This window comes from Phaethon lepturus, unplaced genomic scaffold (genome assembly GCF_000687285.1).
Source record: "Phaethon lepturus isolate BGI_N335 unplaced genomic scaffold, ASM68728v1 scaffold3465, whole genome shotgun sequence".
NCBI classification, from domain to species: domain Eukaryota; kingdom Metazoa; phylum Chordata; class Aves; order Phaethontiformes; family Phaethontidae; genus Phaethon; species Phaethon lepturus.
In genome coordinates, this window is record NW_010541011.1 from 1 (window position 1) to 24,454 (window position 24,454).

Sequence of the window (24,454 nt, forward strand, 5' to 3'; positions counted from 1 at the left end):
CGGTTGCCAGACACTCCCCGCCTGAGCCGCTCGCTCTTCGGCGGCAGAGAACGTCCCTCCGCCGGCGTGAGGAGTGTTACGAGTTTGGGGCGTAATCCTCCCTCGGGAGACGTCACGTGTCACCTGGCCGCGTAGAACTACGTTTTTAGGTAGCCGGTACCCTGAAAGCTGCACCCCCGCTGTGGGTGGTGTTGGTACCTCACGGGAGGGCAATTGCTGGAGCTCTAGATGGCGGGATTAGGCCTCTCGAGGCGGGGGGCTGTCACAGGCTTAAGGCAGCAGTAAATCCGGGCTCAGCAGGGTTTGGTTTTATGTTGCAGTTAAGGTGCAAAAAAAAATATTGTTTTCTGGGAATGTGGTTTTAGCGACGGATGAATAACAGGTGTTTAAAAAGTGACGTCTCAAAAAGTTGGAGGACATCAGTTTAGGGAAAAGGCTGAGGAAAGCTTGTCGTGAAGAGGATTCCAATTCACTGTTCTGCATGTCGATAATACAATAGAGAGCAGAGCAGGCTTAATCTAAGAATAAGTCTTTACGATTCCCAGGGAAATATAAACTATGGTTCATCCGATCAATGCTGATTTTTAAAAGAACAATTTAGACAAACATGTATCTGTAGTCATCTAGACTCTCCAGAGTCTCTGTAAGAGGAAAATCTCTGGCGATCTCTTGCAACAACGTGCTTATAAAAACAGAGAAGAGTCTCACTGTGAAGTATTTGAATAACAAGTTCCTACAGTAATTAATGAATACTAGCCATTGTTGACCAACTTTACGGTATAAGCACATATTGAAGTAGTTTGTGTGTTTTAGCTAAATGCATCTGCCTGAGGAGGTGGAACTCCTAAATCAAATGCTTGAGAGATTGGTCATTTTCACGGTCGATTTGATTTTTGTCTTGAGATATAACCATTCTTTGGTCTATTAGTATTGATATCAGCAGAGCACCAAAATGATTTGGTAAAGATCACTGTGCATGAAGAATCTTTGTATAGATCACACATAGATAGCTCCACGACTTCCTTGTTCATTCGCAGTGTCTTAATTTTTCTTCAATGAACTTGTGTGTCAGAACTCATCTTTGCAGGTCATTTGACTAAAAAAAAAAGTGACAGCTTTATTTAGAGTCGGCTAAGGTCCTAAAAATTAACCTCTGATTGTTAGTCCAAATATAATTCTCTGAAAATTAACCAAATAAGTCCTCTAAAGTAATGTGTGCAAATAATTACGTTATTTCTTATACTTACCTTTACTCAAATCTTGTCCTTTCTACTATGTATTATATTTATATGTGTTCTTGCTTGCTTTCATTAGTTTCATTAAGAAGTATATGCCCTTTTGGTAAGACAACATTTTTGATAGAGGTTGCTTAAATTTACATGTCAGAGGGGAAAATTTACATTTAAGCATTTAACAATTGTTTATCACTTCATGTTGTTGAAGTATATGTTACTTCTGTATACAGCTTCTCATTTGATTTGATTGCCCTTTGATATTACATAAGTATACCTAAGTGCTAGATATTAAACATTTCTTTTTCTCCAATAGTCAGGACAAAGAATCTTTGTTTCTGTAACATGGACACCACTAGAAGAAGGAAAAGTCAGAGAACTGGTAACTTTTATTATTAATGGCATTGTAAAACAACAAGCTGTGCTCCTGGGTGTTGCTGAGCAGCCTGTGAAGAAAAAGGTGAGTGCGTTTATGTGTCTTAATTCTATTACTTTGACATAGCTGACACAAATATTGTTTTTATTAGTAGAAAGCTCAATGAAGGAGAAAGAAAAATTGATAAATGATGCTGTCTGTGGGAATGCCCATTGTCTTCAAATTTTTTCAGCTGGGTTGGAAAGTAGGTACTGGTACATTACAGCTTAGAGAATAAAACTAAAACATGACCAAAACCACTATTTTCAAGCCTGGAAATAACTTACGGTGAATTTTGGACTAGGTGTTCTTTTTATGTTATTTTTAGACTTCGAATGAATACACTAGTAATGTTCACTTTTACACATAAAAATATGTAATGCTAACTTCTATTTATGGTTCTTTTTCAGAAGAGTCTTTGGGATACTATAAAAAAGAAAAACTCTTCAGAAAAATCGGCTTCAAAAAAAGTTAAAAAAAGTACTTCAAAAGTCAAAAATGTTAATAAAACCTTTCAAGTTTCCCAGAAGGTGGATAGACTTAGGAGCCCACTCCAACCCTGTGAAAATCAGAACACAATGCAAAATAGTATATCCCCAGGAAATGACTCTTTTGTGGGCTCAGAAAATAAATTGCCAATATCTCCTATTGCACCAATGCTAGAGGACCATTGCAATACTGTTTGCACACCGCTTGCAATGAGAAGATCTACTACATTCTCAGATATTGCTGCCGCTGTAAATGAGGAGTTATTGCCTGAAATAGATAGCTGTAATGTCAAGAAATCTGATAATGAGCACAATGAATTAAAATCTGAAAGTGCATACAGTTCTATTGGCTTAGCACAAGTGCCCATGTCAAACAATGACGTAATTCTTAATTGTACACTTTCACCAGTTTGCACTCCAGAACAATCAGCATCTGTGCCTGTTTTAAGTACAAGGAGAATTTTAAGTCCAGATTCTTTTGTAAATGACAGTTACCAAGTGGAAATAGATATAATAGAGCAGTCTGTTCCAATTTTGTCACCTGATCAGTTTGTGAAAGACAGCTTGTCAGATAAACTATCAAAGACTCCTAAGCTTGAGGCAGCTTTAATATCGTCTGCTACAGAGACTTACGTTGTAAAGAAATTCCTACCCTCAAAATGGAAAAAAAATGGAGATGTAGAGACAAAAACACATGTTCATATAGAACAAAACTTAAATGAAGTCTTTGAGAAGCATAATGTAGAATCACAGGTAGTTCATTATGACAAACCCAAAGAAAATCACTTCAGTTTTCCTTCTACAGAGGAATTTCAGACTCACCATTCTTCTCAGAGAGAGCAACCAAAAAAGCGTCCAGTTCTTTCTGCCACTGTCATCAAAAATAAGCCTGATGCTGCTGAAGAAAAGAGAATGGAAAACCTCCAGCCAAAATCTAAAAAATGCCTTAGTAAAGCGATAATGGAATGTGCTAATGTGGTACCTGTACATACAAAAGCAGAAATATCAAAACACCTTCCAGTTATAGGTCCCATTTCAGCTGAAAATAAGTGTCACAATGACAAAGTAAATTCATATACTGGATCAACTTCTTTGTGTCGTAAGAGGAAAAGTGAAATATGTGTAGAAAATAGTAGAGTTACAGCTCCAGTGTATGTGGAAGAAGTGGAAAGAAAAAGAACTCTTACATCTAGCGTGGACAATAAAATGCATATTACTGTGAGGCCATCAGCCTTCAAACCGACAAACCGAGAGAGAGTAGGGCAGAGAAAGAAAGCTGGTGAGCAAATATTTCCTTCATTTAGCACTTTCTGAAAGATGCTTTTGATTATGAAAGTTAAATATCAAATGGAACTGTCTAGCAACAGTCGGGAATATTTCATGTCTCTGAAATGTACGTCTTTGCAATTTGTTAGGTATTACCTGCATTTTAAAAATTTGAAAACTAGGTCAGAGTTTTGGCTATGTAACTAGCTTCAAATTTACTTTATTCTTTTGTAAACCTGATTAATGACAGTAACAGGTAAAGTATCTGGCAATTCTCAAGCAGAGCCCTTGTTATGTAATTCAAATTTACTAGAAACTTACTCACTGCATGGGATTTACCATGTGTACAATTACCATTGTGAATATTTGACTCCATTGCTGTTGTCCTTTGTTTTCAAACATGTAGTTCTCATGTCTCATTCAGTCTGTGTGCTTCTTACTGTCTGTAATTAGCTTATTGTCAGCCTTGGGTAGATCTTTCTGCCTTTAGAGCTTGACAGTACTTTTTTGCTTGAAGATCAGAAGTTAACTTCTCATATTTCAATGTATTCTGAGTTTTCTAAATGTTCCCATTCCCAAGTATGCTCTAGAAGAGAAAAAGAATGAGGGTCTGTAATTGAAAGAAGCATTTAATTTGGAGAATCTTCATGCAGTCCCTGCAATATAACTAACAGGAAAAATTCATCATGGCTTTTAGATCAAAATAACATACACTGCTTTATTCAGTTCAAACGATCTGTTTGATTTGGAGCTTTCAGTAACACACATTGATTTCAGGCTTTTTAAGATAGTCTACACAAAAGCATAACACAACAATGTTAGTGTGCAGCTGGAAAAGCTGTGTTATCTACCAGGTTGTTTCTATTCATCTATTGGGGTAAGGATAGATGGGCTGGACAAGGAAGTATTCCATGAGCCCAAAATGACTTTGGTGTCTCTTAATCCTAGTTGTGAAATGCAAAAATGATGACAGCTTTGAGTTACATTCCTCTTGAAAATTTTCCTGAGAAATATAACCTGTTATTCTTTTAATTGCATAGGCATCGTCTCTGGGTTTCACAAAGAAAAATCGTTATTTCACTACTAAAAGTTAACTTAGAAAAGCCCATCATTAATTTAATCCATTTAAGATCCAATTTTAAAATTATCAGAATGTATTTAAAATTTATTAGAAGTGCATGAGAGATTCGAATGAATTCTTCACTTCTCTAGAACCAAATGCTCTATGAAAAACTTCAGCTAAGCAGGAAAGTGCAGCCTGTAATTTATATTCTCTCTTTTCTTGCTTCTTGTCGGGTAGTGTCAGGCAGCAACTATAGTCCGTCTGCAACAGCATACTTTTTTAATCCTTCATTTGGTGTCAATGTAACAAAATGATTGTGTTAAAAGTGTGTATTTTTATATGTTGAGAAAACCTAGATCTCCATTTTTTCCATGTGTTTTATTTTAAGTCCTTCTAAGTTGGGCTGCTCTGAAATGAGTATCAATGTAGCATGCCATCAGACTGTGGGAAGAGGCCAGTCAAGGTTATACCTCTTACCCCTGATGCTTACAGGAATACATACTTTCACATGTTCTAATGAATATTTTTACCAGTTAGCTTAGTGTTTCTATCCATCTGATAATGAATTGTAAACAGTATATTTCCTTAGTGTATGGAATAACTGTGAAATACGATAGCTGTTATTTACTCTTAACTGTTTTTCCCTTTTGATTGTAGTCAAACTGCTTTGCTTAACCTTTTCCATCAACAGGAGATAACTGGTATTTTGTATGGGTTCATGGGGAATTACTCCAGTTCCAGACTTTATAAGTGATATGAACCTTTATACATTAACATTCACTGACATATTTATTGCTGATATTTGTGTTAACGCCTATAGGTTCTTCACTTCAGAAAGCATCTAAAACTACCAACAGAATTAGTAAACCCATTCCTGGATTGGCTCAGTCTCACCTAACGTTTGTGAAACCACTGAAAACAGGTAGGCAGACTTCTGGTATTTAGTGAAACAGTATACACTGAACTGAATGTCACAATTACTGTACTGCTGGTAGTTGGTAAGACCCAACTGATTAGAGTTGAGATGAAATTGAAGATTGTACCTACAATGAATCAATGTTTATTAGAAAAATATATGCAACCTTTCATGTTCCATTTTGACTACTTGTAAGAAAATTGGTTGCAACACAAGGCCAGTTGAAGGTAAATGTTACTTGCCTCCAGTTTTTCCTCTAAGTGTAAAAGCTACATTAAAGGTATATTCCCAGCTGACTGATGGCTATCAGTGAAATGCCTCTTCCATGTCTGATAACATCTTAATACAACAACAGAATACCTAAGAAGAGAAAATTTCTTGCCGAAAAGATACTGATTTTGCAGAGCTAGTAATACTATGTTGACCTGATCAGAAAAACGCATCTATAAAATGGTTCTTTCTGGATGTAATCCAACTCAACTTGGTTTTGCCCCAAGATGTGCATTGCAGACAGCCTAGGTTCTAGAAATATTGTCTTTGTTCTACTGCTTTAATAACTTAATTCATGTGGCTGATTTTGTGGCTAATCTTTATTTAATGGTGGGTGATCTGCAAGTCACTGAAGATTCTAACAGTCTGCTTTTTTCTGCTATCGTGCTAAATGGAGTGTCAAACATTAGTCCTTTCCACAATGAAATAAATATTGGTTATCAGAGACTTACATTTTTAATTTTTTTTAAAGTCATCCCTAGGCACCCAATGCCTTTTGCTGCTAAAAACATGTTTTATGATGAACGTTGGAAGGAGAAGCAGCAACGAGGTTTCACCTGGTGGTTAAATTTTGTACTTACCCCTGATGACTTCAATGTAAAAACAAACACCTCACAAGGTAAGAGTACATGAATTTTCACTTTGTCTTTTAATGTTCTTAAACATTATATAATGTGCTTTGTTAAAGTTAATGAATAGTAGTACTAGCTTAACACTAGTCCCAACTTCTCAGTTTAGTTTGTGTAAGATTAAGCTCTTGGGTAAGAGGAGATTTTTGGGTTTTCATTTTTCTGTATCACTTGGGTTTTCCTTTTGAGCCTCTGACTTAGTACTGTGATGATCATAAACCAAATATTTGGTAATGTGTTTCAGTGGTGGTTATGCAAGAAAATATGAAATATGCTAAACAAAAGCAGGTCTCACATTGGAGACAGTGCTGCCCATCCCAGTAGAATTTTATAACTACCTAACCCTTTTCAGAGTCATATTTTCCCCTTGTGATAGTGCACTTGCTCACACCAAGCACAGCATACCACACACCTGAATGGGGACTGTGCTGTGCAACAAGAAACACACAACGGAATGTGTGGATGCAGCACTTCTCAGTGGGTGTTGTGTGGGGAATCTCCACCTGCTGAAAAACATTATAGCTGTCACTACTAAAATGAAGGTAAAGTATTTTATCTCTATTTTTAGCTTCAATCTAAAAAATTGAAGATGGTACAGTTAGTCTTAAGACTGAATTCCTTGTGCTGCTTGCTTATGAAATAAGCATTGTTATGTTAAATATTTGACTAATATGCATGTACTTGACAATATATGTTTAGTGCAACAGCTGATAAGCTTCCTGGGTGATAAAATCATTGGTCAGAAGGAGAACAACAAAATGTGAACTTAGAGAGGAGAAAATTAAATGAGGTGGGCGAAGCTACCTTTATTTGACATGTAAATGCATATTTTTTGCGTGTGTTTAAACAGTAAATGCAGCTGCTCTTATCTTGGGAGAAGAGAACCATCATAAAACCAGTGTTCCTAAAGCACCAACGAAAGATGAAGTGTCTCTAAAAGCTTATACGGCTCATCGTAAGCTGAATAAGTTACGACGTGATGCTTGCCGTTTGTTTACATCCGAAACAATGGTTAAAGCTATTAAGAAGCTGGAAGTTGAGATTGAATCTGGACGTTTGCTAGTTCGTAGAGACAGACACCTCTGGAAAGATGTAGGTAAGATTACTAAAACTTTGCATCCTCTCTTTTCTTGTGTGAATAATCCTTTCTCTACTCATTAAGTTGATTTTGATAGAAATTTTTGCTATATGAAGTGTTTGCTGGATGTAATATTATATGATGCTCTCTTGCAGGAGAGAGGCAGAAAGTCCTTAACTGGCTTTTATCTTATAACCCTTTGTGGCTGCGTATAGGTCTGGAGGTAAGTGCAGAATTTATGGTCTATAATCAAAGTTTAAATCTAGCAATTTTTTTTTATTAGGGGATGTCTCAGGTTTCTTTGTACTTTCTGTTTTAATAAACCAGGTAGGTTCAATTCAGTTATACCATGTTTATATCTCTTTTAAATTATTACAACACACTTGTTTTTTAAAAAGTGCTTACCTTATTAAAAAGGAAAACATTTAGTCAAGAAAAGTGGAAGTTAACTCCCTGACCAATAACACAAAAGCAGGTTCCTATCAGTTTCACTTTTTACTAAACTAGAGAAAAATGCACCTGTCTTAAGGAATTTCTGGATTGATTCCTCACATGTAGATGATCATACATGTTTTGAAATGATATTTTGAATGAATCAATGAATTTTGAAATGATATTCTGAAATTTAATTGGGTTTTATCCTTCAGTGACCGATTTGAAAAACTGTTTGATTTTTAGAGACTAATTACCATTTACTACTTCAGAGTTTCAGTAATGCATGTTGTTCAAAAAAATCCTCATAGTATTTGAGGTAATTTTTAATGGTTCTGCTTTTTTCCCCTCCTTTCATATTAGACTGTTTACGGAGAACTGATAGCTTTGGAGAGTAATAGTGATGTTACGGGTTTAGCAATATTTATCCTGAATCGATTGCTTTGGAACCCTGACATTGCAGCTGAATACAGGCATCCCACTGTGCCTCACCTTTACCGAGAAGGTAACTAGTACTTCCAAAAATGGGTTATTTTTTGCACTTAATTTTTGAACTAGCGCTTAATGAGTTCTATGTTTTTAGGTCATGAAGAAGCGTTGTCAAAATTCACACTGAAAAAATTGCTGTTGTTAGTTTGCTTTCTGGATTGTGCCAAACGGTCTAGAATGATTGACCATGACCCTTGCCTTTTTTGTAAGGATGCAGAGTTCAAGGTAAGAGAGGTGTGATTTGATGTCTTCCTCCAGTATTGTCCTAAAAGTCAATGTAGAATATGGGGTTTGGGTTTTTTTTTGTTTTTTGTCTGACTGTACTTTTCTTTAACAAGTCTTGGCTGTTCAGCGTTTTGCATGAACATTCTTAACACATCATCTCACAGTCATGTTAAGGAATTCCCAAGAAAATTTTTAGGTGTTGGTCCTGTGGGAAGGATACCATTATCTTGTGTTATCTGGCTTCCCTCTCTAAATCTGATGTTCTGCACTCTTTTTTAGATATCACTGTAATGTACTGCAGCTGATCTTAAACTGCAAGTCAGTCTGATGGGCTTTTGTATTAGTTTTTTCTGTTATTTTCCTGTGATAAGACAGACTATGCAATATCTGGCATACAAAAGTTTTGATTGGGTTTGTACTATGTAGGCAGACAGACTGAGAAAAAAGTATTCCTGAATTTGGTGTGCTTTCAGTGACATGGTAGCCAGTTATGATGAAACTAAAGCTGTGTGAAATGGCTAAAAATAATTAAAAAAAAAATTATAATTTTAGGTATTGGGTAAGGAAATATGGAATGCAGTTTGGTGGACAAGGGATGAAAATTGTGTTCTGTTTGACAAATACTGCAGTGTTAAGATTATCTTACCTTTTTTTCTCTTTTTTTTTTTTTTTTTTCTTTTCTTTTAGGCAAGCAAAGACCTTCTGCTTGCATTTTCTCGGGACTTCCTGAGTGGTGAAGGTGATCTTTCCCGCCATCTTGGTTTCTTAGGACTACCTGTCAGTCATATTCAGACTCCACTTGATGAATTTGATTTTGCTGTAACCAATCTGGCTGTGGATTTACAATGTGGCGTTCGTCTTGTGTGCGTTGATACAGAATTATTTTGAACTATTTATTTTCTTTTGTATAATACTTAATATGTGCTCAGCTAAGATGTTGAACTGTGAAATTCCCTTTGTTAGGAGAACAATGGAACTTCTCACCAAAAACTGGAATCTTTCAAAACAACTGAGAGTTCCTGCAATAAGTCGTCTACAGAAGATGCATAATGTTGATGTTGCTCTTAATGTCCTTAAAGAGCGAGGAATTCACTTGAAAGATGAAAGTGGTGAGGCCTAGAAATCAGGGTTATTCTCAGTGCATCAGAGGACTAGTGCACACTTTAATTCCTTGTTTTATTTGATAGGTGCTTCAATTGATTCCAGGGATATTGTGGATAGACACAGAGAACGAACGTTAGCACTCCTGTGGAAAATTGTCTTTGCCTTCCAGGTATTATTCAATTACTTACTTTGGTTGTTACAAATGAGAGAAAATGAAAACACTAGTCTTTCAGGAATACTTGTTGTCTGTGAAAGCCTCTACTGATCAAAATTTAGACTATAAAATGATCTGCTTTGTATGTTCAAAGTGCTGTTCAAACTTCACCTAAATCTGCTACCTGTTCCCTAACAATACATTTAGATAATATTTCAACTGTGCTTTTTCTTGTATACATTCATATAAGTTTTTTGAAAAAACTTTGAGTTTATGCTGTATGCTAACAATTGATGATTAAGAGTAAAACAGTGTTGGTCTCAAAATGCAGATGAATCTCCTACTAAATGAAAAGGATATTTTGAGGTTATACTGATAGACAATTATAGAGTAAGCTCTGAAGCTATAGCTCTTCTGCTTTTTTCCAACAGTCAATTTGAGGAAACATTCTTGAAATAAGAATGAAGATTTCCTAGGCATTACTGCAATGACATTTCAAAGCCACTGGAAAAAAATTGGTAGAGGAAGCAAAAATAGTTTTCTTAAGACTGTTTTAAGAGTTGAGTTGGATAGTCTTTTGAAAATAAGTATCTAGATGACAAATCCAATTGGAAGGAATATAAAGTATGAAAGGTAAAATAAGATACAGGTTGAGGTACTAAGTAGTCAGTAATGTAAGTGCAATTAACTATATCTAGAGCAAGAATTTCAAAGACTATAGCCACAGAACTGCCAGAGAGCCAGAAGAACATAACAAAAATCAAATTTAACTATTTTCTTACTTAACTACTGTTACAGTATTGAATAGTAACCTTCCTCCAGTTAGTTCTCTTACTGACACATGTATGCATGTGTCACAGTTGCATTGCTTTTGATTAAAGACATTTCAGTGAGCAGTGGCTTTATCCAAGCCATGTGGATATGCTACTTGTTCTCCAAATCTTCTCACACCATCACAACACCAGCTCAAGTCCTCTTAGAATCTCTTAAATGAGGAGGAGTGGTACATGAACTGAGTAGAAATGCAGATGAGACTCTGTTGTTTCTTCTGAAAGCATGGTGAAATTACACAGGATGTTTCAGGGAATTTGCCTGTTTCCTCCAACTATTGACTAGTGAAGTAACCATTTTACACAGAGGGAGTGTTGGTTTAGATGCTTTTATTTGAAACGGTTGGTAGCAAACACTAGCATCTATGCTGGCAAGTCCAGATTATCTGCTACTGATGCAGTGTGGCAGGTACTGCTAAGTGGTGAGAGTAGTTTCTCTTTAAAATGCCTTATCTAAAGACATGCCATGCATACCTCTGCATCCAGCTGCTATAATACATGAAATGTCAGACTGCTGGTGGCATAAATAATTTATTTTTAAAACTTTTTGAATTAGGTGGATGTTTTTCTTAATGTGGAACAGTTAAAAGAAGAAATTGAATTTTTAAAGAATGCACACAAGAGGAAAACACAATTGGGTACTCTCAAGACTTTTCCAAATGGCTGTAGAGTACAAGAAGATAATAGTAGCAACTCCTTACCTCAAAGCTACAGTGAAAATGTTAAGCTGCTGATGGCATGGATTAATGCTGTTTGTGGATTTTACAATATTAAGGTAAACAATTTTGTGTACATTTCAGCAAAGATATCCTTTGCTGTCATAAGAATGCTTAGTCTTGATATAGCAGAGTTCTTCAAATCATCAAATATGTAGTAGACGCCAATGATAATTAGTTTTAAATATCCTTCTGGACTTTGGTTAATCTGATTTGAAATAACCATCTTTCTGTGGGTTCAGCTGCAGCTCTTTTTTTAAACAAATTTGAGCAAAAGGATCTCCCCTTCTAGCTAGTCTTATACATAAAAATGCCTTTTAAACATAGAACATTTTTGCTGGAAAATGGGATTGTTTGAGGGTTTTTGCAATGAACGTTCATCCTAAAGTATTTTTGCGTAAAATTTTCACCACTCATAGGAACTGCGAGAATTAAACTAACGTTTGGGATAAGGGAGATTCCTCTCCTCAGAGATGTTTGTTTAAAGGAACATGTTGTTTGTTCCTTCCAAGAACAACAGCCCTGTTCAGAGACTTGTCTCTGGTCAGAATACAGTCACACCTGCTAGTTTTTCTGAAGGGTAAAATAGAGCACTTAAGGCTGATGCAAAACTTATTACTGTACTACATACATAGTGTAAAGGTATCTATAGAAGTTTCTTTGGGATCCTTCTGTAGAAAGGTTGGTTTCTTTTTGGTTTCTTAAATGTTTCCCTTGGAGATTCACTTTATAGTGATTCACGCCTCTTGTTTCTGGTTTCTCACAGCTGTATGTCACTGTACAGTGAATTTTCAAAGGAAGCACTAGCTACATAAATTCTTTTGTTTGCACTTGGTCACTTTCAAAGGTACAAGATAACAAATTCTATATCTAGTTTATATCAATTAACTGGTAATAAAAGTTCAAGGAACTTGTATCTTACTTGTATTTTATTTAATAGGTGGAAAACTTCACAGTGTGTTTCTCAGATGGTAGAGTCTTATGTCATTTGATTCATCATTATCATCCATGCTACATGCCTTTGGAAGCTGTGTGCCAACGTACAACACAAACAGTAGAATGCTCAAGAACTCATACGGTGGGCCTAAACTGTTCCCCCTCATCCTCTTCAGAGTCCGATACTTCTTTAAATGTTATGGAAGGAATGTTTGACCAAAGTGAGTTATTTGATGCACAGAAATTCATGTTAAATCTCTCTTTTTTTGTGCATAATTTGTGCATAAAAACTTGTCAAATTGTGGAGCAATCAAATTGATTTGACAAACTTTTTCTCTTTGCAAAGCTGTAACTACCTCAGTCCTGTACAAGGAGCTCTTGGACAATGAAAGGAAAAACTTCCAGCTAATCAATGCAGCAGTTTCTGACCTAGGTGGAATACCAGCAATGATTCATCACTCAGACATGTCAAATACAATTCCTGATGAGAAGGTAAGATGCCTTTAGAGTTGATGTGAACATATTCTACTCTTCCATATAGATCTTAACTTGCTGTGTTTTGTGTTTATATAGGTTGTTATTACCTACCTATCATTTCTGTGTTCGCGGCTTCTAGATCTTCGGCAAGAAACTCGAGCTGCACGATTAATTCAGTCTGCTTGGAGGAATTACAGGCTGAAAAGGGAACTGAAACTTTCTCAGGTACTCTTTGCCTGTGCAATATTCATAGCTTCTACTTTGAGAAATAGTAAATAAAGAATATAAATTTCTTAGTGGTGTAATCTACTAAAACACACCTTCGTATAAGACTATTCTGAAGTAATTACATTTGTTTAAAGGCTACTGTTGTTTCTTTTGTGTTCTGATTAAAGCATGTCAACCCTTAAGCCTTTTCCCCGATATTTCAAATATAAAATAGTTGCACTGCTTCCCTAAAATACAAAGGGAGTAGTTAATTTTTAATTACTATTAATGTCTACATCTACATCTACCCCATCTACAAGGGTAATTAAACTGCTGCATGGATTTACTATTTGTGTTCAGAAGTTAAACTTCACCAGTGTTTTGAGTTGAATCTCATGAGTTCTAATGCTTTGTTTCTTGCTTTTCTGGTAGTTATACCAGATCTTTTTATGGTTTTAAAAACATGACACCATTAAGGTTGATAAATGCCCCACTGTGTCTAACTGAGATACACGTTATTCGATGTTGGAACAGCGTTCAAGTGAAATATTCTAAGAATCTGTGGTGTAGAAGGGGGCAGAGGTTGTATTTATGTCAGCTTTCTCATCTCTAGTTTCTATACTTTATAAAAACTACATAGCCTTAATGATGGTGACAAAACATTTATTCCCTTTATAACTGTTTTTAAATAACTAATAGTAAAGATGCTGGTAGGGGGAATCAAAAACAAAACCCCTAAACATTGCAGGCTTTTTTTATTTAGTCTTACAGTGTGCACATATGCACTTTGTTAGGCTAATAGTAGGGTTCTAACAAGATGATCTAATATTGACATGTTACATTTCTTTCTTCCTTTTACTTTAATGTACTTCAGTTTGTTACTAGAGGCTTTGGGTTACTGTAAAAACACTGGTTTGTATGTGTAAACAAAACTCTGGACTAGATGGTCATGAGCTGGTATGACTATATACTCATATTATTTGAATATAGCTGGAAAGCATTCTGGTGTGCTCCATTAGTAAGGGTATCTTAAACTCATGAATGAAAACTAAAATTGAGGCTTAAAAATGGGTTGCTTAAGAGTGCTGAAAAATTGAGTATGAAGGAGGAAGAACTATGAAGGCGAGAGGTTGCAGATTTAAGTGATAACACTATTTTACGAAGAACTTGGTGCTGCGATAAATGTTGTGTCTCAGAAAAGTTCTTTTACTAAAGAAAAGCTGTGGTATCAACAAGCCTAATTTTTATGAGATTGCTTTAGATAGTTATTTTGATACATCAAAAATTTGAGTGAAAATTCCAATCCTAACTGTTCAATGGAAATTCACTCTTTGTAGGAAAAAGACAGAGCTGCTCGGATAATTCAAAAATCTGCAATAAACTTCTTGTTTCGTCGACGCATCCTGAAGAAAGTGAATGCAGCAGTTTTCATCCAGAAGCACTGGAGAAGATACTTAGCCAGGATGATTTTTTTAAATCTGAAAAAGACAAAACTGGAGGAAGCCAGAAGTAAATCTGCCACGGTCATTCAGGTAACATGTTCTAAAGTGAGATACACAGCAAGGCAACCCTCTGAAACCTGTAAGAAAAAGGCTTGCTCATGGTCATCTGTTCTGCTTGCAGCACCTGATGTCTCATGAAAATGTAATACTTTTTTTTTTTCCCCTACCGCCCCACACCTCCCCAACCCCCTTTTTGAGATGTTTTGGTAACTTTTCTCTCTTTAGAGAGAAATGGTAATTTGCTATTAAATCAACAATTATTCCGTCTTAGTTAATATTTTGGTATACCATAAACATTAAAACACTGGGCCTTAAACCAGTCAACATAAGGACTGATCAGAATGTTACTTGAAGAAGCTTTAAAAAAAAATAAAAATTATTCTCTTAGTGTTATGACACCTGCAGTGCACACATTCAAAATGGCAGACATTAATTACCAATTGGTGGTTGGGCAGTTAATACAGTTTCTCAAGATACTTTCCCCCACTATTACTCAAAGCTAAATATTACATTTTTAAGATTTTTTTGGAGTGGAGATTAAAGAAGCACTGATTTATCAAATAGTTTAAAAAGGAATCCTTTGTTGTCAGGGCAAACTTAGCTTTTTCCCCCAGAAATAAATGCTTAGAAAAATCAATGATTCAAGCATTTGGCTTTTAGGTGTGGGGTTTTTTGTTTGGTTTTTTTTTTTCAATGTAGATGTCTGGGCTTATCTTCCTAGGATTTAAGCAGGAATAAAGAGATCTTAAAAAGTCTGAGGTTGGTAGTCCTCAAATTTAGGCTTAACTTGAGATACCATGAAGGAAATACTAAATTTTCTGTTTTTTTCCCTGCAGGCTTATTGGAGGAGATACTCTGCTAGGAAAAGATATTTACAGCTAAGATACTATGTTATTTTTGTACAAGCAAGGATAAGGATGGTTAAGTCGGTTGCTGCATATAAACGAATTATTTGGGCTGCTGTTACAATTCAGAGTCATCTGCGTGCATTTAAGTTGGCAAAAAAAGATCGTCAAAGATATGAAACCTTGAAATCTTCAGCACTTACTATTCAGTCTGCATTCAGAAGATGGAGAAAATGCAAAATTCAACAGAAAATTAAAGCAACTTTAGTGCTTCAGGCTTACTTCCGAAAATGGCAATCTTCAAAACTGGCTAAAAGAAAGAGGGCTGCCCTTGTCATACAGGCTTGGTATAGGATGCACAGAGATCTGAAGCGGTATCTACGTATTAAGCAAAGTGTTATCAAGATTCAGGCTTGGTACAGATGTCAGCTGGCTAGACATATTTACCAGGAATACAGGGCAAAAATAGTGGCAATTCAGCAGTATTACAGGGCTTATAAACTAGGAAAAATTGAAAGAGAGGACTATTTGCAAAAGCGTGCAGCAGTGATAGCTCTCCAAGCTGCTTTTAGAGGCATGAAGGCACGTAAAGTATACAGGCAAACAAAAGCAGTTTGTGTTGTTCAGTCACTGTGGAGAATGAAAAAAGAGAAACTAAGATTCCTACGATTAAAAAAATCTGTTACTACATTGCAGTCACATGTGAGAAAATACCAACAAGTAAAAAGATACAAAGAGATTAAAAACGCTGCCTCTGTAATTCAAACTTGGTATAGGGCACATGTCACTTCTAAAAAAGCAGCTGCTTCTTTCCAGAGGATGCGTCTGGCTGCTATTGTCCTACAGTCTGCCTACAGAGGAATGGAAGCTAGGAGAGAGGCTCGCGTGTTGAGATCTGTGATAAAAATTCAGTCAAGTTACCGTGCTTATGTTGTCCGGAAGAGATTTAAAAGCTTGAAAGATGCAACAGTGAAGATTCAAGCTTTTGTAAAGATGAAGCAAGCACATACGCATTATTGTACATTAAGGGAGGCAACGCTTTTTGTCCAGCAAAGGTATCGGTCTCATAGATATGCTCTTCAACTTAAAGAAGATTATAGAAAATTGAAGGGAGCTTGCATAAGAATTCAAGCTGTAGTTCGAGGCTATCTTGTCAGGAAACAAATACAGAGGTGGAGGAAGACTGCAGTATTTCTCCAGGCTTGCTACAGAATGAGAAGGGACAGGCAACATTATTTAAGCATCTATAGTGCTTCCATTGTCATTCAAAAGCATTATCGCGCATACAGAAAGCAACTGTGTCAGAGGCAGGAGTTCTTGCAAGTTAAAAAAGCAGCTGTGTGCTTACAGGCAGCTTACAGGGGTTATAAAGTACGCAAAAAGCTTGAACTTGAGTATAGAGCTGCTATTAAAATTCAGACTGCTTTTAGAGCTCATGCTGCAAGAATGAAATACAAGGCAATGGTTCAAGCTTCCATTGTGATTCAGAGGTGGTACAGAACTTATAAGACTGGCAACAAGCAAAGACTGAACTTCTTAATAACAAGAGCAGCAGTGCTTTCTTTACAGGCAGCTTTTCGTGGCTGGAAGGTACGAAAGCAGATTCGAAGACAACGTATTGCTGCTACTAAGATACAGTCAGCCTTCAGAAGATTCATGGCGCTGAAAAAATTCAGACTTATCAACCATGCTGTGCTAACTATCCAAAAGCAATACAGGGCCACTCTTATAGGCCACAAACAACGGCAAAAATACATTCAGCTGCGTAACTCTGTAGTGCATCTTCAGGCAATATGGAGGGGGAAAACTGTGAGAAAAATAATTCAAAAGAAACATATTCTTGCAACAATTGTTCAGTCCTATTACAGAATGCATGTAAATCAACTAAAATATAAGAAACTAAGACAAGCCGCTGTAGTGATTCAGAAATACTTCAGAGCTTACTGTATGAAAAAAAATGAACGTGCAGTTTATCTAAAAACAAAGGCAGCTGTGTTAGTCTTGCAGTCTGCTTACCGTGGGATGATTGTGAGGAAACAATTGAACAAACAAAACAAAGCTGCCACAACCATACAAGCTGCCTTCAAATCTTACCTGGTCAAAAAGGACTATGAAAGACTTAGATCTGCAGCTATAGTAGTTCAAAGGCATTATCGTGCAATTATGCATGCTAAACATCAAAAGCAGAAATATTTGTCTTTAAAAAAAGCCGCAGTCAAATTGCAAGCTATTTATAGAGGTGTGAGAGTTAGACGACGAATTCACTGCATGCATCAAGCAGCTATTTGTATCCAAGCCACATTTAAGATGCATCGAATGAACATAAAATATCAGGCAATGAGAATGGCAGCAATTATAATTCAAAGACAGTATAAAGCATTTTGTTTAGGCAAAGTACAACGTAAAAAGTACTTGGAACTAAAGAAGTCTATCATTATCCTTCAGGCTGCCTGTAGAGGCATGAAGGTGCGACAAGACTTAAAAACTATGCATCAGTCAGCAGTGATAATACAGTCTTATTATCGAATGTACAAACAACAGAGGGATTACAGAAAATTGTTGCTGGCAACTAGGCAGATTCAGCAGTGGTTCCGTGCTTGTAAGGAGCGAAATACACAAGTTCACAACTATATGATTATGAAAAGTGCTACACTTTGTATCCAGGCTGCGTTCCATGGTATGAAAACAAGAAGACTTATAAGAACTATGAGTGAATCAGCTGAGCTTATTCAAAGAAGATTTAGAACTTTTCTCAAAAGAAAACATTTTCTTTCCATTAAGACAGCTGCTATTGTAATTCAGAGAAAATACAGGGCAACAAAACTAGCAAAAATTCAACGTCGAAAGTATCTGTCTTTCCTTAATGCTGCTGTTATCATACAGTCTGCTTATAGAGGCTTTGCGGTAAGAAAAAAAATGCAGCAGATGCATCAAGCTGCTACAGTTATTCAAGCAATGTTAAGAATGCATAAAATTTACATTTCTTATCAAGCTGTCAGGCTTGCTTCAGTAATCATACAGCAACGTTATCGTGCTTACAGGGAAGGGAAGCGTGTAAGAGAAATATACTTAAAACTCTACAATTCTGTTTTAGTTCTTCAGGCTGCCTATAGAGGAATGAAAACAAGATGTTTCTTGAAGAAAAGACGTGAGGCAGCACTTACAATACAGAGAAACTACCGAATGTATAGGCAGTACTGCCATTACAGAAAAGTTCAGTGGGCAACCCAGCTAATACAGAAGAGGCACAGAGCCAATAATCTAAAGAAAATTGCAGTACAGCAGTACTCTTCATTAAAGAAAGCAGCAACTTGTATTCAGAAGGCTTTTCGAGACAGGCAAGCAAAAAAACATCGAGAAATGCACTGTGCTGCTATTGTTGTTCAGAAAAATTTTAAAGCTTTTAGAGAACGTCAAAGATATCTCTCTCTTAAAGCAGCTAGTCTTGTCTTTCAGAGAAGATACAGAGCTTTGATTCTGTCAAGACAGCATACTTTGGAGTATCTTTCTCTTCGCAGAGCAACTATTCATATACAGGCTGTGTACAGAGGCATCAGGGTGCGGAAGAGTATTGAGCATATGCATTCAGCTGCTAGTACAATACAGTCAGCCTACAAAATGCACAAGAATAGAAGATCCTATCAAAATATGAGAATTGCAGCTATTGTTATACAGAACTACTATCGTTCCTACTTTAAAGGAAAGAATCAACGAAAGAAATACCTGACAATGAAGAATTCTGCTCTTGTTATTCAAGCATCTTATAGAGGCATGAAGGAACGACGGAAACTGAAAATCATTCTTGTTTCAGCAATTGTAATACAGTCTAATTATCGCATGTACAGACAACATAGATACTACAAACAGTTGTGCTGGGCTGTCAGAGTTATACAACAAAGGTTCAGAGCCAAAATGGCAAAAGAAGCTGACATGGAAAACTATGCAAAAATAAAAAAGGCTGTCATTTGCCTTCAATCCTCTTTTCGTGCTAAAAAAGCTAGGCAGTTGTATAAAACCAGTGTTGCTGCACGGTGCATACAATCATTCTTACAAATGCGCATAGAGAGGAGGCGCTTTCTTGAAAAGAAAGCAGCAGCAATAATGATCCAGTCTATGTTCCGATGCCAAAGAACAAGGATTCGCTATAAATTGATTCAGAGTTCAGCAGTTGCTATTCAGAGGTGGTACAGAGCATGTCGCAGGGCTCGTTTACAGAAAGCAGAGTATTCTGCTCAAAGGCAAGCAATAGTAATTATTCAGTCTGCTTTCCGTGGTATGAAAGCAAGAAAAATAGCAAGACAAGCACGAGCTGCAAGAACGATTCAGTCTTTTCTTCAGATGGCTGTGCAGCGTAGAAAATTTATTCAACTTAGAACAGCAGCTATTACGTTACGAGCCTATTACTTAATGCATAAAACTAAATCAGAGTATGCAAGCTATAAAAAAGCAGCAGTTGTCTTACAGCGATACTACCGATCCCATTTGATTGTGAAATACCAAAGAATGACTTATTTACAAACACGGAGGAACGTTATCATTGTGCAGGCTAGAGTCAGAGGATTCATTGAAAAGAAGAGGTTTCACAAAATTAAAGAAAGCACAATAAAAATTCAGGTACTTTTAAATGTATAGTAGTGGGGTTTGGGGGTGTGGTTCGTTTTTTTTTTTTTAAATATTGCTGCTCTTGCAAACAAACGTTTAAACCTATATGTTAAAATAGAATTCATTTCTGAAGTGTACTGCACGGCAGGTGTGTAAAGCTTACTACCACACCGCACAGTTCAGTCTGTTTTGTCTTTCCTTGCTGAGGCACTCAAGAAGTAACATTCGCTTTTTCTTCTTGTTTCTCCACTAGAATTTTACTATTTCAAATGAGTTCTGATCCTTGTGTGTGTTTCTGTGGTTCTTGAAAGAATATTTTTGTTCTAGCTGGATTTCACCATATTAGTATCTTAATGTTTTCTTTGATTGGAATGTGAATGAAGGCTGTCTTGATATGTTGAAATGAGTGGGCACTGGTATTGGGTATAAAGTGAAGTAAATGGCAAAAAAGGCAGGACTGCTGCATTCTTTAAGACTTGTATTTAGGAAGGCATGAGTAAATCTAGACTAATTTGAGTGCCTGCCTAACATTTTGAGGAGGAATATAAGGAGAGAAACTGCATTCTTGGTGTATGTTTCAGTTGGTATCTTGAGTGGCACCACATGAAACTTAGCGTGAAACTATCTGTGATTTCTCAGAGGTACTCTAGGAAGTGGGAAGTGTTTAGTTTGATGTTTTTTCCTTCCATCATTGCTGCAATAAAAGTGTGGTCAGCAAGAAGTAATGAGAATTGTTCTTAATCTCCATGTAGCGAGCTAAATATCCATCCATTGTGAATTCAAAGAAGCTTAGAAGATTAGTTACTCTGAAGTGCTTTTTCAATTTTTTTATTTTTTTTTATGATGAGGGAGGGAGGAAGATATGTTTCCTTCTTCTTTATATTAATTATGATTTGTATGTAGTGGGAGTACACTTTTTTTCCCTTCTGGGAAAAGCTTTAAGTGACTTCCTGTGGTGGCCTTAGTTATTTTACCCTAAGGGAAGGTGTTTCTCTTTAGGGTATTATTGGAAGGAAAGGGTTAGATTTTTCCCCCCAAATCAGGGATGAAAGCAAAATAAATAATCTCTCATAATAATTTGTTAGATTGCTATCATCCTGTTGGAGAGCACATGTTCTGCTTAATAGATAAGAAAACAGGTGTGCCTTCCTCACTTCTATGTTTTGGGGGAAAGTGGTAGCTGTTTTAGTAAATTTCTGAATGTTTAACTTGCATATCCTGAAAAATATAATTATGATTACTTTGCTTAAAAGGTAGGAAAAAAGGTAAAAAGGGTAGAAAAAAAGAATTAATTAGGAAATCAGAAATATATTTACTTATATTGTTATTTTTCTAACAAGTCAGTGAGTACAGCTGTACTTAATAATATGCAAACGCCTTCCCAGTCAATACCATGCAAGTGATGAAATATTCTTTTTCTTTTAAGGCATTTTTCCGTGGATTTGTTGAGAGACAGAAATACCTTCAGTGCAGGTTTTCTGCTGTATTAATACAGCAGCACTACAGAGCCCATCAGATGCGAAATATTGAACAACAAAGATACCGTCAAATGAAAAGAGCTGCCATTAGGATTCAGGTAATCCCATAAGGTGGTTTTTGTTGGGTGTTTGTTTTTTTTTTTTAATCTCTCTTATATTTGTGTCTTCATGACATAATTATTTTTATAGACATTCAAGAGAGTGGCATCTGTGGTGTTTCCCTGATGTGTTTTACTTGCTTTAGAAAACATCTTCTGGACGTGAGAAATTAAGTATTTGTAATACTGTAGAGATAGGCATCCTAAAAGCCTTTCATGCTAATGTGACTTTTTTCCTTTTAATTTTGTTTGTTCCATTAAACAAAATAAAAAATCAAGTTTTGAATTTTATTTCCTTTTCATATATTTAATAGGCATCATATAGAGGATATAAAGCCAGGCAGTGGGTTAACAAAATGAGAGCAGCACAAGTAATTCAAGCCTGGTTTCGAGGCTGCAGAGCACGGAAGGAATATGCATCTGTGGTAAAAGCTATATGTGTTATCCAGAGACACTTCAAAACAAAACAACAGCGGGCCCGGTAATACTGAATTTGATATAAATTTCTCAGCTTTTCAAAGTTTTTATTGTATAATTATTTAGTACTGTTTTGCACTCTGGCAAATGCCTATAGATTATCAGGCTCTGACCCTGCATCGTGTATGTAATGTACATGAATATAATCCTGTTGATGCAGGTAGGATTATTCTGCACAAGATTTTTCTTATGTTTAAATATTTTTTTTTGGACTGGAAGCTACCTCACAAACTTAAATTTTGCATATTGGGGTTCTAGAAAGAGTAGGCCTTGATCTTTTTTCACTTATCATTCTTTTTTCACAGGAAGGCTATTCTGGATATTGTTAAAATTCCAGTATAAAACTAATAGCTATAACAAAAAGCTATTTCATTATAATGCATAATGAAATAGTTAAACTAGTTTGTGTTTATTTTGCTGTGAGGCGGTTTTACAATAAATACTCTACTAGATCAGCCTGATAACTCATCTCACTCAGAGCTGTGTCCTCTGCCAATAGCATTGGAAGATGCTGTTTAAGGAGAGTATGTTAACTTGACCACTTCCTAAGGTCCTCTCTCAGCATCCATGCTTGTTAGATTATGGATGCTAGAACTTACATCCTTGCCTATTGCCTTCATTATCCTTTTATGGGCCTGTTGTATGTCAATCTGTTTAATGCAGTTTAAACTGCTGTCTTCCTCCCCAACCTCCTTTTGGCAGCAAGTTCTGGAAGTACCTACTGTGGGAAAACAGAAACCATCTTCTATTTTAAAATAGTCCTTCTGCCAACATTGCTGGCTATCCCCTTGTTCTAGTGTTCCAAGATTTGCTTGATAACAGCTCTGCTTTCACAATATCTGTCTTAATAATTTTGTAAACCGTAATGCAAGTGTCCTTAACTTTCGGAAAAAAGCAAAGATGCATTTTCATGTTAGGTTTTTAAAAATGAAGATCTGTGCACTTACCATTCAAAGAAGATGGAGAGCAACCCTTACTGCACGAATGATTCAACATCAGTTTCTGGCAACTAAGAATGCTGCACTTAAGATTCAGTTGGCATATAGACAGTACAGGGCTAGAAGACACTTAAAGGTATGTTTTCACTTGGACTCTGCTATGTCATGGTTGCTTCAAAAACTTTCAATGTATTTGAGTGATTTTTGTCATCAATATGCAGAAGTGTAGAAAAGAAAAAAGGTGGGGCTAGAACAAAGATTTTTCAAATCAAAACTGTTCAATCTACAAAATATTAAATTTCCTTTTTGCTTTGAGCAATGAGGTTGCGTCTTGTTTTCAAACAGTTCCAGTTGTTGAATTACGCCTGTCTATACTGATAAAATATTTATAGATTTTACAAGATATACAAGATAAAATGTAAAATTTTCTGCTGGCTTTATAGCTTACAAAGGATTAAGTTAAATTGCCCATATTTTGACCCCATTTAGGTAAGGGAAAAGACCTTCAAAATTGTCAAAGTGCATTTTTATATAGACTAGTAGCATGACTTTGCTTGTATTTCCTATTTTATTTTTGTCCTTTTTCTTATGATTGAAAAAAATCTAGAGCTACCATATAAATCTATATTGATCATGACAGGAACGAACAAAAGTTTAATTATCAATGCATTCTTTAAAATCTTTTTCAGAAGCTCCAAAGCTTCATGTTTGATCCAAAAAGCATACAGAGGTTTCAATGCAAGAAGGAAATTTGTTCAATAAAAAACTGCTACTGTAATTATCTGAAAACATCTGAGGGCTTGACAGGAAGGCAGGCTTCAATTTATGAAATACAACAAAACTAGAGGAGCTCTCATTAAACTGCAAGCACTTATATGGGCTTTAGTCAGAAAAAAGCATGGTATACTTCAAATTAAAACTATACTTTTGATGTAAAGTATTTCTAGAGCTGTTTTAGCATTAGTTCTGGCTGACAAGAAAAGGAAAACCTGATCACTTGTTGTTGAACCCAAATTCTTGTTGACTACTTTGAAAATTGTGTGGGTCAGAGTAGATCAAAATACAGTTTGACCCTTTTCTCACAATCCTTTAGTACTAAAATAGGTTGTCATTGTTGGTTGTGTTTTTAGCTTCTCTGATCTTTGTGGCTTACCTGTAACTGATACTTTTGCACACACACACTTACAATGAAACTGTTCTCTGCTATATATCAATGTTGTTGCTTACAGTCACTTCTCTGTGTTATTGTTTAGCTCAGAGACCCAGTACTGAAGAAAGGTAGCTTACTGTAGTTCTGAGGTAATGATTTCTGAGGTGATTCTTCAGCATCTAATAACATATTGCTATATACTGTGGTCTGCATAGATGGTCAGCTGTATCTGAGTATGAAAATTAATTATGTTCCCTGTTTTGTTTTCCTTCCACAGATTTTAGAACAAAAACAAAAGAAGAGACTACTTTATTTTACAGCAGCTGCATATCATCATATCTCTGCAATTAAAATTCAAAGGGCATATAGGATTCACCTCATCTTAAAACTTGCACAAAAGCAGATCTCGTCTGTTCTTCTAATACAGGTTAGTCTGA

General features: G+C 36.1%; 1 protein-coding gene across 1 annotated transcript in view; it reads left to right on the forward strand.

Moving 5' to 3' along the window:
- Nucleotides 1–1,548: 1,548 nt before the first annotated feature.
- The window catches only part of ASPM (asp (abnormal spindle) homolog, microcephaly associated (Drosophila)), a gene marked incomplete at its 5' end in the record, with an annotated part of 28,621 nt that continues 5,715 nt past the window's right edge, over nucleotides 1,549–24,454 (forward strand). The window contains 21 exon segments of the mRNA XM_010287585.1: nucleotides 1,549–1,692; nucleotides 2,058–3,414; nucleotides 5,285–5,386; nucleotides 6,123–6,269; nucleotides 7,130–7,375; nucleotides 7,513–7,580; nucleotides 8,153–8,294; nucleotides 8,373–8,503; nucleotides 9,191–9,366; nucleotides 9,467–9,612; nucleotides 9,691–9,776; nucleotides 11,148–11,366; nucleotides 12,248–12,464; nucleotides 12,590–12,735; nucleotides 12,817–12,945; nucleotides 14,265–14,459; nucleotides 15,266–19,888; nucleotides 21,767–21,933; nucleotides 22,847–22,978; nucleotides 23,557–23,768; nucleotides 24,302–24,444. Coding sequence (XP_010285887.1) covers nucleotides 1,549–1,692; nucleotides 2,058–3,414; nucleotides 5,285–5,386; nucleotides 6,123–6,269; nucleotides 7,130–7,375; nucleotides 7,513–7,580; nucleotides 8,153–8,294; nucleotides 8,373–8,503; nucleotides 9,191–9,366; nucleotides 9,467–9,612; nucleotides 9,691–9,776; nucleotides 11,148–11,366; nucleotides 12,248–12,464; nucleotides 12,590–12,735; nucleotides 12,817–12,945; nucleotides 14,265–14,459; nucleotides 15,266–19,888; nucleotides 21,767–21,933; nucleotides 22,847–22,978; nucleotides 23,557–23,768; nucleotides 24,302–24,444 — 8,928 coding nt within the window.